This window comes from Cricetulus griseus, chromosome 2, assembly GCF_003668045.3.
Source record: "Cricetulus griseus strain 17A/GY chromosome 2, alternate assembly CriGri-PICRH-1.0, whole genome shotgun sequence".
In the NCBI taxonomy this organism is placed as follows: domain Eukaryota; kingdom Metazoa; phylum Chordata; class Mammalia; order Rodentia; family Cricetidae; genus Cricetulus; species Cricetulus griseus.
Genome location: NC_048595.1, coordinates 368878259 through 368896609, shown reverse-complemented (window position 1 = coordinate 368896609; position 18351 = coordinate 368878259). Strand labels below are relative to the sequence as shown.

Here is an 18351-nt window from a genome sequence, read left to right as displayed (position 1 = left end):
GATCTATCCTTTTCTGTTCCCGATTTTTAAAATGGTGGGAAATGAAGTACACGGGCCAGGAATCCAGACCAAATATCTGAATGTGACTGGGGTCTGAATTTTTGGGGCTCCTGGGTCCCCTGATGCCCCTCTTTGATTCTTGGGACCCTCAACAAACAGATTGCAAATATGCTAACTTCATCTCATGGTCTAGAACTTCTTGCCTCCTTTTAGGGCCTTCTGACAGAGACACCCACATTTCATTACCAAGAGTCATAACTATTGGGTCTTTGTTCCCCAATGCCTTTAAAGTCCTTTTCCTTTCAGGAATTCAACATATATAAATATGAAGGTAGTGTTTTTACCAAGGAGGAGCAACCTGCCCCTGTGGCTATTCTGTGAATGAATATGGATGGGAAGGTCACCCCATTGGAATGATGATCCCAGGGATGCCCACTTCAAGGCAGTTCCCTTCAGCTGGGGCCATGTTTTATTCTGTTTTGCAACTTTTGGAAAAGCTATCAAAGACCCTTCAGACTCCTGGAAGGAAGTGCATAGAATTTAATTATTTCCAGCACTCCAAGTGTAGTAAGTGGGAGACAAAATATTTGTGAGCTGTTCTTCCCAAGAAAGACTTAAAAACCTCACCTTCCATATTTGGGGTGTCTTCCACATGCCAGTGAGGCATTACATCCTGTCATCCAGCAATATCCCTGGTGTTTAGGATACATAGATTTGGTCCCTAACACAGAGGGCTAGGCTTCACCACTATGTTGCTCTTTTGATGCTCAGGATCCTATACCATTCACCCACACTGTCCAGCATACTCCTGTAACTATACAAAGTCTGAAATGGGCACTCTTCCCACTTCATTTCTAACTTGCTGTAGGTTAGCTGTAGACTTTTCCACCAGCAGGATGCAACACAGCAAGGGATTGCTGATAGAGTTAGTGGAGTGAGTGTGATGCTCCCAGGGCTGTCCACACCTGCTGCCTCTGCAGCCTCGGTTAACATGGTCTCTCAGGAACTGCTTCAAGTGCTCTAGCTGCTTCATGGAAGAAATTCAAGGCTGAGTTTACTATTTGTGGCATCTATAAACAGCCATTTATTCCACTCCCCCGGCTAGAACAGTGCTTGCACGCACGCAAGTTCCATGCCACAGCCCCTGCGAGTGATCTGGCTCCAGGAAGCCCAGCCAGCTGCCCCAATGCCTGCCCGGTGCTGCTCGCGTGACTAGGAGCCTGTTGCTGTGCAGTAACCATGGCAGCAACTCCCAGGGGGAGCGACTTGCTCCGACTTCCCCTAATGCCAAGGGGGAGAGATGAGAAGAGTTGTTGAGAATTGTTCCCTTTTCCCTCTTCTTTTTTTTTTTTTTTCTTTTTCCCTCTGCGTTGACCTTGACAAAAATAATCTTTGAAGTACATGCTGGCTATTTTCCTGCCATGGGACTGGAAGAAATCAAGATAGTCAGGGTTCGCCAAAGGAAGTACAGCTTCTCAAAGTGTTGGCCTCCCTGTGTGTAGAGGGTGGGAGGAATGCCAGGGCAGGACTGAGGGGCTGTCAGGCTACAGACCCTTGCCTGTACCAATCACCATCCTTAATGGCAGGTGCTTCATGTTATGACTTTTAGTAATTAAACATAGATTTAATTTTTTTCCTTAAAAAATGTAGTCTTTAACCTTAGGGCTAAATCCTTTTTTCCACTTGGAAAAGTGATCTCATTTTCCATGTACCATGGTTTTTTGTTTTGTTTTGTTTTGATTTTTAGGAAAAAGCTTGTAGGAATAAAAAGAGAAAGAATAGAAAAAAACATTCATGATGCATATTTGAAAGATGGTTCCACATGTGTAAAAGAATTTGGCATGACAATTCCGGACCAGAGAGTCAATCTGATATTGAATCCATATGATCCCACAAAAGCATTTTATGGTCTTTAAAAAAAAAAATTCTGCCTTGTGAGTTAAAATTAAGATTGTTTTTGCTTGTGACTAATCTCATAAAATCTTTTTTAAGAAGACATTTTATATACTCAAGTCTTGAAAATTTCTTTGGTCTTTGAACTATTATTAGTAGGACACCATGAGTACGTGGCAAGCACTGAGCTGGGACAAGCTGTTGCAGGATCTGGAAAGCACAACTGAGCTATGTCTGCCCAGTGGGCTCAATACCAAGGACATATGTTCTGGCTTAGCCAGCTGCACATCTGCCACTCACCTGAGAGAGAAGAGATGCCCAAAATACCATGATTGCTGCCTGGAATGGCCATCCTATCAGAGTTGAGGTCATTCCCTTCCATATTTTACCTATTTTCCACCTTGCTGGTTTGGTTCTCACATAATAGCCTAAGTTCTCACGCAGTGCTGATGCCTTGTCCACTAACCATCCTTAAGTGCACCCCAGTATTACTCTCATCTCTGTCTGGACAGGGGGCCGCAGTGGCCTGTAGGTTGGGTGATGGACAATAGCCAATGGAGCAAGTTGTAGTGATTTGGGTCTCCCCATTCTGGACAGAACTGACTATTCCTAAGGCATGGACTGGGTGTGGATGACAGCTGTAGGACCCGAGCACTAGGCTAGGTTGAGCTCACCAAGTCACCCTCACTATGCTGGTATCAGCTTTCCACCCTTCCTCAGCCTCAGCTCTGTCTCACCCACCCTAAATTGTGCTCAAATGCTGCTGGGCAGTAACTGGAGGAATACAGGGGCTTCCAAACTTGACATGTTCCCCACTGAGATCAAATGTAGGCAGAACAAAAACTCTGGGATTTCTCATGCAAAACACTTGAAGCCAGCACACTAGAGATGTGGCTTCACAAGCCCCTTTGTGAAGTGCCAGCTGTGAAGGCAGCAGAGTGACATTCAAGCCTCACTGCAAGTTTTTAAATCATCTTACATCCCATGGGATTGCAGGAAGAGCAAAGTGTCAAATGGGCTCTCACTTACCCCTCCATACCTTCCTTCTCCAACAGACTCGCACAACTCACTCCCATATTCACAGAAGCTCTCTTCACCAAGTCTGAGAGGAGCCACCCAGTGTCTACCAGCCAATGAATGGAAAAACAGAGAAACATTGATCAATGTAAAATCCTCTGCACAATGAAACAAACAGCCGATAGAGTAAGAGACTGACCTCAGAATAAAAGAAAGCATCTGCAAAACGTATATGCAGTGAGGGGTTAATGTTTAAAATAGGTGAGATTCAACTATTTTAACCATTTTAAAAATGATTAATTTTAAAAATGATTAAAATGTGCACTTTTAATCCCAGTACTTAGGAGGCACAGGCAAGCAGATCTTTGAGTTTGAGGCCAGCCTGGTCTACACAACCAGGGTTACACAGAGAAACCCTGTCTTGAAAAAAAAGACTAAAATATTAAAGGATCTAGCTAGACATTTCTCAGAAGAAGATATACAAAAGTTCATATGTGTAAGAGTGCTTAGTCACTAGCAATCAAGGAGGTACAGATCAAACCACTAATGAGATGTCACTTCACCCCAGTGATGAAAATGTGAGTTCAGCCATTGCAGAAAAAAGTATGCATGGTCCTCCAAAAACTAAAAACGCAGCTACCTTATGACCCAGCAATCCTCCTAAAGGATGTGTGTGCAAAGGAAATTAAATCATTACATTGAAGAAATACTGTCCCCCTGTGTTTGCTGCAGCACTATTCACAATAGCCAAGTCATGGGAACAACCCACACATCCATCAACACATGAGCAGACTTTAAAACGTGGCACATAATGCAGTGGAATATTAATGCAGCTGTAAAAAGAAGGTGCTCTTGCCATTTGCAGTAGCATGAGTGAAACTGAAAGACTGTTCAGTAAAATGATTCAGGTAAAAAACAAAAATCATTGCATAACCCCATTTTTTTTTTTCGGTGGAATCTGAAAAAGTGGACTCCATTGAGAGGGAGAGTAGAATGATGGTTGCCAGAGGGCAAGAAAGGAATGTGTGACATATGTTCCAAGACAGACAGATTTTGAGATTATTTTGCCATGTGAAATAAGCTAGCCACAGAAGGACAGATCTGTGTGGATTCATTTATGTGTCCCTAGGAGAGTTAAATCAGTACAGACAGGTTAGATGGTGGTGCTAAGGCTGGGGGCAGAAAGTTCTGGAGATGAATAGTGGTGATCACACAACATTGTGAATTTTGTTGAATGCCATTGTGTTATGCTGTGCTGCTCTCTTCTGTGCTCTTAAAAATGGTTAAGATGGCTGGGTGGTGGTGCACGCCTTGGGAGGCAAAGGCAGGCGGATCTCTGAGTTTGAGACCAGCCTGATCCACAGAATGAGTTCCAGAATGGCCAAGGCTACACAGAAAAACTCTGTCTCACAAAACAAAACAGATAAAAAAAATTAAAATGGTTAAAATGGTGAGTTTTGTATATTTTGTCATAACATTAAAAATAATTTTTTTGAAATTTAAAAAAATAGGCCTGACAATACAGCTTAGTAGTGTACAGTTTATCTATTACATCTGAGGCTCCAGGTTGTCTATCAGCATCAAACACACACACACACACACACACACACACACACAGAGAGAGAGAGAGAGAGAGAGAGAGAGAGAGAGAGAGAGAGAGAGTTAAAAAATATGCTGTCTTCTTTAAAAAATCTAGTTTTGAAGCCAGTGAAATAGCTAGGCATGTGCCACCAAGCCTAATGGCCTGAGTTCAATACCCAGGACCACAGGGTAGAGGAAGAGAACTGACTCTTGAAATTTGTCCTCTGACTCCCACATAAGTACCATGGTGTACATCTAAAATAAATACATATAAATGGAAACATCTAGTAACTTACTATGGGTTGCAACTCCACATTGGAATCATCTAACTGAAGGTAGAAGTCCTGAAAAATTTACAGTAAAATATTTCTGAATTAAAAAGTTTGCTCAGTGTCTGGGAGGCCAGTACAGGACTGATCCAGACCCCTGAACATGGATGTCAATGAGGAGGCCTCTGCACTCTAGGGGGTCCCTGGTAGTGGACTAGTATTTTCCCCTGGTGTAAGAAGGGACTTTGAGAGCCCATCCCACGTGAAGGGATACACTCTTGGCCTGGACACATGGGGAAGGGCCTAGGCCCAGCCTAGGATGATGTGGTGGACTTTGGAGAGCCCCCGTTGAGGGCCCTACCCTGCCTGGGGAGTGGAGGGTGGATGGGGTGGGGGTAGGTTGGGGGTGGGGTGAGGGGAGGGAGAGGGAGAAGGGATTGATATGTGAAACAAGCTTGCTCCTAATTTGAACTATTAAAAAAATTTTTTTAAAAAAAGTTTGCTCAGTGACCAAAAGTTAATTCAAAACCAGACATGTAATGAGTTTGAGCTATTTCTGATAGCACTACAGCCTTGGTTCTGAATACATGTGTATCCACGTTTCACTGTGCGTGCTGTCATGTTGCACAGCACCAACAAACACTGCCTCAAACACCTCAGCTCCTATTCAGACTATTGTAAGTTATGAATTGCAATGTCTTTTTATTATACACACAGAGTTTTCTTCTCTTACAGAATGTGATGTTTATGATGTTTGTTTACAGAAAACAAAATGTTTTAGTATTTTCCTACTGTCATTTGTCAGCATATAAATATCAAATTAGTATCATGGATTGTTTGACTCAAAACTGCTGTTTGAGTTGCTAACTTTTTTCACAAAAAGTCATTAAATGGCAGTTTTAAGAGATGCTTCAGTGGGTAACAATGTGAAAGTGAGACCCTGAGTTCAAAGCTCTATCACTCATGTAAAAGCCCTTATGCTTGGCCATGTGTGCCTCAAACCCTAATATTGAGAATGTGGTGATAGTCAGATCCTAGGAGCTTGCTGACCAATTAGCCTAGTCAAAATGGAGAGAATCTTATTTAGGGTTTCAATGAAACATCATGACCAAAAAGCAAGTTGGGGAGAAGAGGGTTTATTTGGCTTACATTTCCATATTGCTGTTCATTATTGAAGGAAGTCAGGACAGGAAGTCAAAGAGGGCAAAACCTGGAACTAGGAGCTGATGCAGAGACCATGGAGGGGTGCTGCTTACTGACTTACTTCCCCTGGCTTGTTCAGCCTGCTTCCTTCCTTCCTTCCTTCCTTCCTTCCTTCCTTCCTTCCTTCCTTCCTCTCTCTCTCTCTCTCCCTTTTTCTCTCTCTTTCTTTTTTTTTTTGCAGATTTTTTTATTTGAATTAGAAACAAGATTGTTTTGCATGACAATCCCAGGTCCCTCTCCCTCCACTCCTCCCCTATCACCCCCTCCCCCCACTAAAACCCTACCTATCACACATCCTTTCTGCTCCCCCTGGATGGTGAGGCCTTCCATAGAGTGTCATCAGAGTCTATCCTATCCTTTGGGATAGGGCCTAGGCCCACCCCCGTGTGTCTTGTCAGCCTGCTTTCTTATAGAACCCAGGGCCACCAGCTCAGAGATAGCACCACCCACCATGGGCTGGGCTCTTCCCCATTGATCACTAATTGAGAAAATGTGTTAAAGCTGAATCTCATGGAGGCATTTCCTCAATTTAGGCACCTTCCTCTCTGATGACTCCAACTTTTGTCAAGGTGACACAAAACCTGCCAGTACAGTGAGCCTTAGCTTCAAGTCTCAGAGAGAGACCCTGTCTCAAAAAATAAAATGGGAGTTATCAAGGAAGACTGGCCTCTGCACGTGCCCCCCCCGTGTGTGTGTGTGTGTGTGTGTGTGTGTGTGTGTGTGTGTGTGTGTGTGTGTGTGTGTGTGTGTTTGTAAAACAAAAAATGTTAAATGTTACATGCATTTTGAATTTTGATTTGGGATCAGATCAAGACAGAATTTCTAAAATGTCTCTAAACACAATTTTGCCATTTTATCATGCATGTTTATGTGAAGCAATGTTCACAATATCTATAATCACAATACTAATCAACTCTGAAAATCATTGGAGATACTCTTACATCCTGAAGTTTCAAATCTTCACCCAAGTAAATTATTTTTTAATTATTTTTACATCCTGGCAGCAGTTTCCCCTTCCTGCTCTCCTCCAGTCCCTCCCTCCACCGGCCTACTGCTCTGTCCCCACCCTCCAATCCACTCCTCTGTTTTTGTTTAGGAAAGGGCAGGTCTCCCATGAATATCAACAAAACATGGCATATCAACCCAAAGTCAATTCTTTATATAAAATAAATAAACACATCCATCTCATTAGTATGAAAGTTCCCTTTAGTCTTAATTAAATAGTAAAGTTACATGCATACCAAATAATTGATTTAACATAAATTGATTTAGAATTGACAAGTATTTCTTTATATGTTGGTCAGAGTTCTAATGTTAAAAAATTTACTTATTGTATGTGTATGATGTGTGGGTGTACACATGCCATGGTGATGTGTGTTAGAAGACAACTTTGTGGAATCTGCTATTTCCATCTTTGCATGGTTTTAGGAAATGAACTTGGTTGTCAGGTGTACCAAGCACTTTTACCAGCTAAGCCATCTTGCCAGCTTTAATTGCAACTTTTCAAAGTACAAATTTGCAGGAGAACAAGACCCTAAATTTGAGCTCAAAGTCTTTGTCAGTTTGTGTGATTTTCTCTCCTAACTTTGGTGCAAAGTCATATCCTCTCTAGGTAGAACACAGTAACTGTGGGTTGAACTGGATCATGTTGTATTATAGCTCCCACAACTAAGATTGTGATGATGACACAGATCTCTGGATGCATCTTCTGTCATCCACTGAAGCAGACAGAAAATTGACTGCAAAGTTAACTGAAAAATAAAGAGAGAAAACAACAAAGATAAAGCCCAGATGGAAAAAATACTCTGCCATGTGGACCACCTCTTCCTGGCTCTTAGAGACATAAACGGGCTACAGTGCAGGGTTGGCAGCTTAGGGAGACACCGGGAGCATTTGCTAGGGTCAGGGTCTCAAACTTCTTCCCCTGTTGGCTCCATGGCTCATCCTTGGAGGATGAGCATCCTTTTTCTGCATTTTTTACAGGAACGTAGTAGAATGCAGCACAGGTTGGCTCCTGTACCGGGATGCAAGGTTTCCCAGGCTCTGTCTCCACCTCTACCGGAGTGACCAAAAAGTTCTGTGTGGGAGTCTAGAAGTGAACATTTTTAAAGAATTATGACATTTGATATTTTCTGAATAAAATGACTATGGCATTGGTAAGGTAGAAAGGGAAATAGTCGATCTAGTTGGAGAATACAGGTATCTTGCCTGCTTTTTTGTAAGAAAATTTGGGAAACCTTTAAGACACAGTTCACCCATCTCAGGCAGGGAAAAGTATGGGAAGTCAGCCAGCTAGTTCCGTAAGGTAGAGAACCCTAGAAGCCAAAGCTGTTGTATACAACTTAAAGGAAAATTTTAGCTCATCCTTCCTTGTGACAAATAGCCAGACATTCCAAATAAACTAATGTAAATCAAGCCACCTATTCAATGACCAAGTAATGTACAGTCCCAGGAGAAGATGGCAAATCATCTAGAGAGATATCTGTCACTCATTCACTCAGCTAGTGAGTACACATAAGGAGGAGATACTAGGGAAATTATCCAACTCTGATAAATTAACAAAATGTAGCAATAACAAGTCCTCTTAATTTGTCCTTTTTATTTATTTAGTAAATAAATTTAATCCTTTCAAAGCACTATCTGTTAAGCCTAGCTTTGTCTTGCCTCTTGGGATGGCATCGTCTTTAACGCATTTGTTATTTATTATGAACTTGGGTATGTGTCAGGATTTCCTGTCTGGCTCATTGATTTGTTGTCTGTTCAAGCCACAAAACCAGTATGACAGATCCTGTGTGGTATGTTTTTGTACTGAGTGATGCAATTCCTTCTTTTGGTTCTGTTTTTATGGTGCTAAGTGCTTATTACATGGCATGTTTGAGTTCACCTGGGGGAAGAGGTATCCTTAGGAAGCTGAGCCTTCTTTAGAGTCATGGATGGATACCTTTCTACTTATTCAGATACTGTGATGGTTTGAGTGAGAATGGCCACCATTGGCTTATATATTTATATATTTGAATGCTAGTTTCCTAGTTGGTCAAACTGTTTGGCGAAAGATTAGGAGGTGTGACCTTGATAGATGAGGTGTGTTACTGGGAGCCAGCTTTGAGGTTTCAAAAGCCTAGGGCATTCCCAGTTAGTCTCTCTCTGTCTCTCTCTGTCTCTCTCTGTCTCTCTCTGTCTCTCTCTGTCTCTCTCTCTCTCTCTCTCTCTCTCTCTCTCTCTCTCTGTCTGTCTCCCTCCCTCCCTCCCTCTCTCCTTCCCTCCCTCCCTTCTTTCTCTCTCCATTTTTCCCTTCCCCACCTCCAACTTGTGGGTTGATTACCAAGCTCCACTGCCACAGTGCAAAGAAAGCTGTAGACAGAGTAAGTTTGATGGTATCATTGGAACTTTATGCATGAAACCAAGACCATAGTCTCTCTGCCCTGATATGGGTGATAGTAGTCATCCTTGCTTTGTTTCTTGATCTTACTAAAAGCATCTGGAATTTTTGCTGCCTTAGGAGTAATACACAAATTACTACCACCGTAACTGCCTGCCACCATGTTAAGAAATATATTGAGCCAACCTTATATTACTGAAGCAAATGTACTTGATATCATTGTTTGATCATTGATCAAATTGGTCATTGTTTCTTAATGTGAAATTCACTAACTTTTCTTCTTCTTCTTCTTCTTCTTCTTCTTCTTCTTCTTCTTCTTCTTCTTCTTCTTCTTCTTCTTCTTCTTTTTTCCGAGACAGGGTTTCTCTGTGGCTTTGGAGGTTGTCCTGGAACTCACTCTGTAGACAAGGCTTGTCTCAAACTCACAGAGATCGGCCTGCCCCTGCCTCACAAGTGCTGGGATTAAAGGCGTGTGCCACTACAGCCCGGCAAAATTCACTATCTTATTTAGCACATTTACACCAGCCCTCAAAATTAATATTGATTTGTAGTTGTTGAAGTCATATTTATTTAAACGGATTAGACATTTTCTTCATGTTCTATCTCTAGAAAAATTCATGAGCATTGATGTTTTCTGATCTTTGAAGATTTGGGTGGAATTCCATCTTAAAACTATCTGTGCCCTGGTGCATTTGAGGGAAGTAGTTTTTTTCTTAATTTTTTTAAGGATTTATTTACTTATTTAGTTAATTAGTTAGTTAGTTAGTTAGTTAGTTTTGTCTTCATGTATCTCTACATACCAGAATCGGGCACCAGACACATGGGACAAAGTTATAGATGGATATGAGCTGCCATGTGGGTACTGAGAATTGAAATCAGGACCTCTAGAAGAGCAGCCAATGCTTTTTTTTTTTTTTAATGCTTTTTTTTTTTTTTTTTTTTTTTGGTTTTTCGAGACAGGGTTTCTCTGTGTAGCTTTGGAGCCTATCCTGACCCTCGCTTTGGAGACCAGGCTGGCCTTGAACTCTCAGAGATCTGCCTGCCTCTGCCTCCTGAGTGCTGGGATTAAAGTCATGCACCACCAATGCCGGGCCGAAGCCAATGCTTTTAATCACTGAGCCATCTCTCCAGACCTAGGGAAGCAGTTCTTAATAATTTCCTATATTCTTTCTACAGAAGTTCTTATTTTAAGCTTCTTATTGCTAAAGGGTTCAGTTTTTATAAGTTACATTTCTCTAGAAAAGTGTTCACATTATTTAGGAAATCAAATTTGTTTATGCAGAGGTCTACTCCCACTTTAATTCAGTTACTTTCTGCTGTCCCCCGGGAACAACTTTCTGATATCTATCACTGTAGATGTTTGGTCTACTTATGATATCACATCAATAAAAAGCATGTTCTTTTGAGCTAGATTGCATTTACTTGAAATGTTTTTAAATTGCACCATGTTTTTATGTGATCAATAGTGTTTTTTACTGGTTTGTTTTTTATATGTGGTAATGTTCCATTCTATGTTTATTCATAACTGTGCTTCCCATTCTCCAACTCACAGATACTGGGCTGTTTCCATCGTTTGGATATGAATAGGGCTGCTATAAACATCCTTATTCAGATAAGTGTGTGAATGCCTCTACCCATTTCACATGGGTAAATACTGAAAACAAAACTGTGTGTTTTATTGACATAAAACAATTACATATTTATGGGATGCAGTGTGATCATTTGATGCATGTCAACAGTATGAAGTTGGAGTAACCCCATTATCACTATTTAAATATTTATCATTTCTCTGTGTTGAGAATCTTCCAAGCCTTCTCTGCTAGTTCCTTATAAAATACACAGTTGTATCTAGTTAGACTCATCCTTCCTCTATCTCCATCCCTTCCTGATTTCTAGTGACCTCTATTTCACTCTTTACTTGAATAAAGTTAACTTTAAAAGATTTACACACTAGCAAAAACATTCAGTGTTCAAGTAAAGTCAGCTTACTTTACTAGACATAACATCCTCTAGTTTCTCTAGGTTGCTGTAAATGTCATAGTATTAGTCAGGGTTCTCTAGAGGAATATATTGGGTAAAATAAATATACATTGAAAGGGCATTTATTAGATGGGCTTACACTGTATGATATAGGTAATCCAACAATGGCTGTCTTTACACTAAAGAGACTGGGGATCCCACAGCTGTCTATCTGCTCAGTTCACAAGGCTATGAGCAGTGTGGAAAGAGCCTATCAGAAGGAGGAAACCCTGAGCAGGACAAACTGGGGCGGTGGTGTCTGGCACTGGAGTCTATAAAAATAGGACCCAGAGCCTCCAGGCAGATTCCTGTCTGTTCTAATAAACTTTGTAGTTTTTCTTCTTTTATTGACTCTCTGCAGTTGGTACTTCTCAGCTCCACTTTAACCTATTACTGTTGCTTATACTCTGTGGGCTGCCTTCCCATCTGAAACTGTTACTTTATGTCCATACCCTCAGGACCCCTGCTTTAACCTCCCTGCTCAACTCTCTAGTGAACATACTCCCTTCACTTCATTTTCCTATCTGAGTGGATCTTCTTTCCAGGACATGCAATTCTTTGTCCATTCCCTGGACGGTACTTAACTGTACTCCAAGATGACTACCCCTCACCTGAGACCCCCATAATACTTCCATCATGTGAGTCCAGGGGTGGGACTCAAGTTTTCAGGCTTGGTGGCAGAGGACGTTAGCTGTGGCGCATCTTGCCAGAACTTGTTATCTTTGGGCTTTTTTGAGACATGGTCTCACATGGTCTGGAACTCACTATACAGACAAGACTTACCTTGAACTCTACCTGTCTCTGCCTCCCAAGCGATGGGATTCAAGGTGTGAGCTACCATGCTTGGAACACTAATCTTTTTAATCATGGCTATTCTGGCTAAGATGAAAGGAAACCACACTGTGGTTTGATTTGCATTTCTCTAATGCTCAGTGATCCTGAATACTTTTTGTATACCTGTTGGCCATTTGTAGATCTTCTTGTCTTTTAGATTCTTTGTACATGTTTCAGTCAGATTATTTTTCTTTCCACTATTGAGTTGTGTGAGTTCTTTGTATATTATAGATACTAATCCTTTGTCAAATATAGTTAACAGAGACTTTCCTGTTGTGTTTTCTGCCTCTGTTGATTATTTCTTTTGCTGTGCAGAAGCTTCTTGGTTTGATAAAAGTCCACCATTTTTAGATTTCTTTTTCCATGTACTTTTGGGGTCTTATCAAAAAGTCTACAATGATGTCTGGACCTATTCTGCCATTACAAGAAACTTCTCCTTCCTAAAGAAAGTAAACAGATGTTTTAAAAGAAAAAAGATTATGGCATAGTCCATGTAGTAAGCTGTAGTCATACCATTTTAAATGTTCATGCCAATAAAACAGAAAATTAAGTGTACAAAGTACCAAGTGTGAATGCCTGGGCCCTAAGGAGGATGTGTGTTTGATTCCACAGAACTGAAAGTGTTTCCTGCAATGCCCAAGTGGTTCCATTCACACCAAATCATCGCCTATGTGCTCCTGTGTTTTGTGCTCAGTCTTTGAAACTGTCCTCACAGTGTGAAAAGGCATCTTCCATGTGATTCCGACTTGTATTTCCCTGATGATTAGCAATCCTGAACACATTTTCCTGTGTATTGTGGACCTTGCTCTTTTGTTTCTGTTTTGTAAAGCATTAGCTTAAATATTTTCCCCATTTAGAACAATTGGGTTTGTGCTCATATTTATTATTATTATTATTATTATTATTATTATTATTATTATTAATCAATGCATTCCTTTATTTTGCATCCCAACTACAGTTTTCCATCTCTCCTTTCCTCCCTTTATTCCCTTCCTGATTCCCCAGCTCACCCCCAATCCATTCTCCTCTGTTTCTGTTCAGAAAGGGGCAGGCCTCCCACGGGTATCAACAAAGCATGGCATATCAAGTTGAGGTAGGACTAAGCTCCTCCCTTTGTAGTAAGGCTGGGCAAGGCAACCTTGGGCTCATATTTTTTAATTTAGTTTTCATCTTTTTATTGTTTGTTTGGAAAAGTTATTTTTATATATTTTACATATATATATTTTTTTTCTGGAAAAGTTCTTTGTCAGTGTGCTGTGAATATTTTTTGTTGGAAACTTTTGATTAGAAAGTTAATTTGTTTAATGGATATTTAGCAGAAGTGAAAAGGAAACTTAGTGGTGATAACTTGCCTGCCATGCTCCATCCCTAACACCCAAAATCAGACGAAAAGTGGATATTGTGGTAGTTAGATTTTTTTAGTTCTTTTATCACTTTTGCTAGGTTATACAATTCAAAAATTAAATAAATTGTTTCATTTAAATATTTAATTTTCTAAATGTCACACTTAATATCTCCTTATATAATCTCTTTTAAAAATATAGGATCTGTGAACTAGGTCCCCCTGAACACAGGTCAGAGTTGGGGGCCCTGGGCAGTCTAAGGAGCCTCTGGCAATGGAACCAGTATTTATTCCTAGTGCACAAACTGTCTTTTTTTAAGCCCATTCCCTATGGAGGGATACCTTGCTCAGCTTAGATATAGGGGAGAGCGTCAGTCCTGCCCAAATGATGTGACAGACTTTGACAATTCCCCATAGGAGGCCTCACCCTGTCCGAGTGAGGAGTGGATGGTGGTTGGGATTGGGAGGGATTGGGGAGGAGTAGGAGAACAGGAGGGAGAGGGAACTGAGATTGGTATGTAAAAATAAGTTTGTTTTAAAAATTAAAAATGTAGCGTCTGTAAATTCCTGATGTAAGAAATTTGCATTTTACTTGAAAACTCTTGCTTGGAATTTTCACTCTACATAAAAATTGTTAAAAAATGAAATTTTGATGTTGTGAGTGGCCTCTGTTATTTGGCACAAGACACTTTCATTGATTTCACTCATATTTATTTGTTTTTCCTTCTGCTTCCATGAAACACAGCTGGCCTCTCTTCAGTGTCTTGATGTGTGATTTTCCTTTCTTTTGTAACAACCATTTCATAATTTTGGGATTCTTGCTGATATATTCTGCAATTACATGTTGTGAGGCATAAACACTCACAGAAAAATTGGTACACGACACGCATAGGCCATTTGTCAAGGAATAAATACAAGTTATCAATGAATGCATGAAGTGTTTTAAATCTTATCAGTAATCAAAGAAATGAAAACTATAAAGGCAAAATAATTTATCACCTAACAAATTGACAATGTCTTGAAAAAAGTGGGTAGTACCTATAATATGAAGAATTAAGGGAAATATAAATGTTACAATGAGATGATCTCCAAGTATCTATGTTTCAAAGATACACACTGAAACATATATGAATAACACTGTCTAGGAGACTGAACCCCAGTCTCCAGATTCTGCACTGCCCAGGTGGAGTAGACACTTCTGATTTCACAGGGTTCAGCAGTGAGATTGAATAAGATATTTTACTTAGCATGCTCGATGCTCATGAGAACCTCCTCCCTGCTGTCCTTTTCATGATGACAGAGGTAAATAGGTAGAAAGGTAGATAGATACATATAACAGATTCATAGATATATAGTAGACAGCTAACAGATGAAAGATGATAGGCAGGTAGGTAGATAGATGATTGATGGGTGAATGGATAGATGATAGATGGCAGACACACAGAATGCTCACTGGTTGTGACATTAAGTGACTCGGGGTATGTTGCCCACCTTTGATGGCAATAGTTCTGAGAACTACTGTGGTAGGATATAGATTTGCTTTTCAAACAAAAGGAGCCTAAGTTAAACACAAAATAGACATATACTTAGATGAACCTATAATTGTGGCTATAACCGAGATTCAATGATGATAAACAAGGTAAGATAGAATTATGTTTCCATTAATATTAAAGAAAAATTTTAAAGCTTCAATATGATAACCGTTCATTGATAAGCATTAAAATCTAGCCCTTTGGGACTATCATTTGCCCTAAATGTGCTCAAATTGGATGATTTCTAAGGTAAACTAGACTTTCAAGGAATATGTTGCTCTTGTCATAAATAAGTTGATCAAGATGATGGGGAAGGGTCCTGATTGTTGTTGTTGTTTGTTTGTTTGTTTTTTACTAGACACCAAAGTTAGGAGAGAATATGTACACAAATCTTAGTAACGCTGAGAAAAAAATCCCCAAATAGTATACAGAAGGCCAAACAATGAAGTGAAAGCTCCCCATCTTGCTTCATCCTGATGATGCTGATGATCAGTCTGATACTGCTTTTATTTCATTAAACATGCACACTATATCCCCTGAGGAGAGACCCAAGTCTTCAAACTCACAAACCATGGACAACTTCCTCCATCTCCTGTTAGTGGGGAGCTGTTACAAAAAGCTGACAGAAAGTTGATGTTGGAGTTTCTAGAGGTCATACAAAACAGGAGAAATGTTGGGAAATTTATACAGAAATAACCACTTCTTGTTCTTTTTATTTTGGGTGAGCCAACTCAATTTTATTATTGTTTTTTTTTTCCTCTTAGTCTCTCAATGGCTTTGCTCTGGTGGTGAGTGCAGAAGGGATGATCTTTTATGCATCGGCAACAATTGTGGACTATCTGGGCTTCCATCAGGTAAATGAAGCAAAAATAGCCTTTTGATACATTAAATTCTGGGTTCCATTACCTTTGCAAATGTGTGTTCTTTTCAAAGCTTAAGACTATCTAAGATCAAGATTTTTATGTCACATGACCCAGCTTTGTTTTGGGCAGCATGCCAGCTTCAGTGGAGCATTGTGGAGCTTGGAGACCCTGAGCAGGCTGAGACTCGACTCTCAGCTTCTCATATGCAGAGCAGCATCTCATTCGAGAATTCCATGTCTTAAACTCAAGATATTTAGTGTGTTCCAGGAATAACTACTTTCAGAAATACCTTTATCAACTTTGCAAATTCTTCATTGGAGCAATGACTTAGCCAGCCCAGGTGATATGATTTTAGCCCATGTGGCAAAGGGCTGGAGCCCAGATGCCTCAAATACCATACCCTGGAAACTGACTCATCAACAAACAGGTAGAAAAAGTCCTTCTACTCAAGGCACAGGAAGGAATAAGGAAGCTTTTCCTGTGTGACCTCAGGAAGGAAGAAACCTCTATAGGAAACCAGATCAAGTGAGAATTCAGATCTGCATTACTGTGTGTCCTGCTCTAAATTACTCTATATTGTGTAAAAATATTACCTTTCAGGCTGTGCCTCTCCCTGGATGACTCCACTTACAAGCAGTATTTGGCTGCGTTTTTGGTGCAAATGCAAAGATAGGTTATCTGTTCTCCTCACTGTGCATGTAGACATCACCACTTAGCCAGCCCTGCCCACAGGCAAGAACTGGTAAATAACTTAATATTAAATATAAAAATATACTATCTATAAATATCAAAATAGACTAGGAGCATATGAACATATGGGTGTATAAAAGCCATTTTCAGAAAACTAGGCCCAAGAACTTATTGAACACAACAGACTAAAGAAGGGTGCAATATCCTCACCTGATTGTAGTGGTCTAAATGAGAAATGTCACCTATATGCTCATCTGTTTGAACGTCTGGTCCCTACTTGGCAGTGCTGTTAGGGAAGGTTATGGGAGATATGGCCTTGCTAGAGGAAGTATGTCACTGGGGGCAGCTTTGAGAGCTCGTAAGCCTCACTCCATGTCTTAGGGTTTCTATTGCTGTGGACACACCCAGACCACGGCAACTCTTATAAAGGAAAACATTTAGCTGTGGTGGCAGTTTACAGTTCAGAAGCTCAGTCCATTATTATCATGGCAAGGAGCATGGCAGCATGCAGGCAGACAAGGTGCTGGCTACATCTTGATCAGAAGGCAACAGGAAGTGGACTGAGTGTCACAGTGAGTGAAGCTTGAGTGAAAGAGACCTCAACACCTGTCCCTATGGTGACATACTTCCTCCAACAAGGCTACACCTACTTCAATAAGGCCACGCCTCCTAGTAGTGCCACTCCCTTCGGGGACCATTCTGTCTCAAACCACCACATCCCACTTTCATTTTGATTATCTCTGCTTCATATTTTTGGTTGAGGATGTGATCAGCTTCCTGGTCCTGCTGCTATGCCTATTACATGCTGCCATGCCTCCTTGCCATGAAGGACCCTTATCCCTCTGAACTCTAAGCCAAAATAAATTATTTCTTTCGTAAGTCACTTTTGATCATGGTGTTTTATCATGGCAACAGAAAAGCAAATAATACGCTTGGTCTCCATAAAAAGAACACCTAATGTCATAAAGGTGATGACCCTCCATTTACCTGTAATCTGACTATCTGGTGTGTGCATACTAGAGACTAACAAAGAACTCCTAGTTATCTATCCTCAGAGCTTCATCTCTACTTGGCTCGCTCTGCTGTCTCAAATTGGCTGTCTGCCCATCCACCTTCCCATTTGTCCATCCATTCATCTGTCCACATGAACCCAGTCTTGTACCTCATCTCTATGCTCTCCAGGGTCCTCTGCCTTGCCTATACAATTCAACTCAACTTTCAGGTCCAGCTCAATCCTGTCACCCTGTCTGGCTCTACAACTTCAGCAGCTGTCCAATTGGGTTATTAATATTTTATATATGTACTGAAGAAATTTTCTTTCTATCTATCAGCTGTTTTCCTCAGCATATACCTCCAGTAAGGCCTTTGTAAACTTGAATTTTTCTGCAGCCTCTTTAACACTTTTGTTTCCGCTCTGTAGCATGCATACATAAATCCATACAGGCAGACAGACAGACAGACATAAAGATAGATAGATGATAAACAGATTTACTGTGTAATGTATAATGTTGATTTAAGAATTAGTATTAGTAATAGGCAACAGATAGACAAATGGACAGACAGACAGATGATAGATAGAGAATTTACTGAGTAATGCATGTTTGAAAGAGAGTTAATAATTAAGATAGAAATAAAAGAGTTTGTGTTTTTCACTTGTCAATTATCAAGGGAAATTGGAACAACTTGGAAAATAGCAGCCAACAAAAACCAATATAGTTCATAAATTTAT

The 18351-nt window shown here is 40.4% G+C and overlaps 1 protein-coding gene across 8 annotated transcripts in view; it reads left to right on the top strand.

Moving 5' to 3' along the window:
* Positions 1 to 18351, top strand: part of LOC100756505 (aryl hydrocarbon receptor repressor) — an 83893-nt gene that overhangs the window by 43895 nt on the left and 21647 nt on the right. For 7 of the 8 annotated variants that reach the window (XM_027400171.2, XM_027400169.2, XM_035440652.1 and 4 more), the window contains one exon: positions 15834 to 15923. In XM_027400171.2, the coding sequence (XP_027255972.1) occupies positions 15834 to 15923 (90 nt within the window). Of the gene's footprint in view, positions 1 to 3003; positions 3172 to 15833; positions 15924 to 18351 lie in introns of those variants that run through there. The other variant, XM_027400175.2, reaches the window with a different exon arrangement.